At 58.7% G+C, this 397-nt stretch overlaps 1 protein-coding gene across 1 annotated transcript; it reads right to left on the bottom strand.

Annotated features, from left to right (window-relative positions):
• Positions 1-6: 6 nt before the first annotated feature.
• Positions 7-395, bottom strand: LOC109131964 (UDP-glucuronate 4-epimerase 3-like; the record flags this gene model as incomplete). The annotated part of the gene is made up of 1 exon (XM_019243126.1): positions 7-395. A coding segment is annotated over exon 1 (389 nt), but the record flags the coding sequence as incomplete, so codon positions are not given.
• Positions 396-397: the final 2 nt, after the last annotated feature.

Below are 397 nucleotides of genomic sequence, written 5' to 3'. Positions count from 1 at the left end.
GCACGCTTGAGGGAGGGATCGTAGTAATCGTTGAAGTTGTCGAGACCGAGGACGCCGTCACCGCGGCGTTTGAGAGCGGAGGAGACATGGGTACCGACGAAACCGGCGGCGCCGGTGACGAGAACAGAGAAACCGCGGCGGGAGCGGAGACGGGCGGAGGATCGGACGCGTTTCTCCCAAGCGGGGCCACCCCAGGAGTAGGTGCGGAGGGAACGGCGAGAAGTAGAAGTAGGGTCATCGGAAACAAGGGGAGATCGGTAGAAGAAGATGAAGATCAAACCAACGAAGACGAGAGACCAAAAGGCGAGCTTGGCCACGGAAGATTGCCACCGCGTACGGTGGAAGTAGGGCTTGAACTTGCCTGGCGTCGATGGGATATCATCAAGATGCTTCATTT

The sequence above is a fragment of the Camelina sativa genome, unplaced genomic scaffold, assembly GCF_000633955.1.
Source record: "Camelina sativa cultivar DH55 unplaced genomic scaffold, Cs unpScaffold09924, whole genome shotgun sequence".
Lineage (NCBI taxonomy): Eukaryota > Viridiplantae > Streptophyta > Magnoliopsida > Brassicales > Brassicaceae > Camelina > Camelina sativa.
Note: the sequence above shows the minus strand (reverse complement) of the source record. Positions and strands in the feature narration are given on the sequence as shown.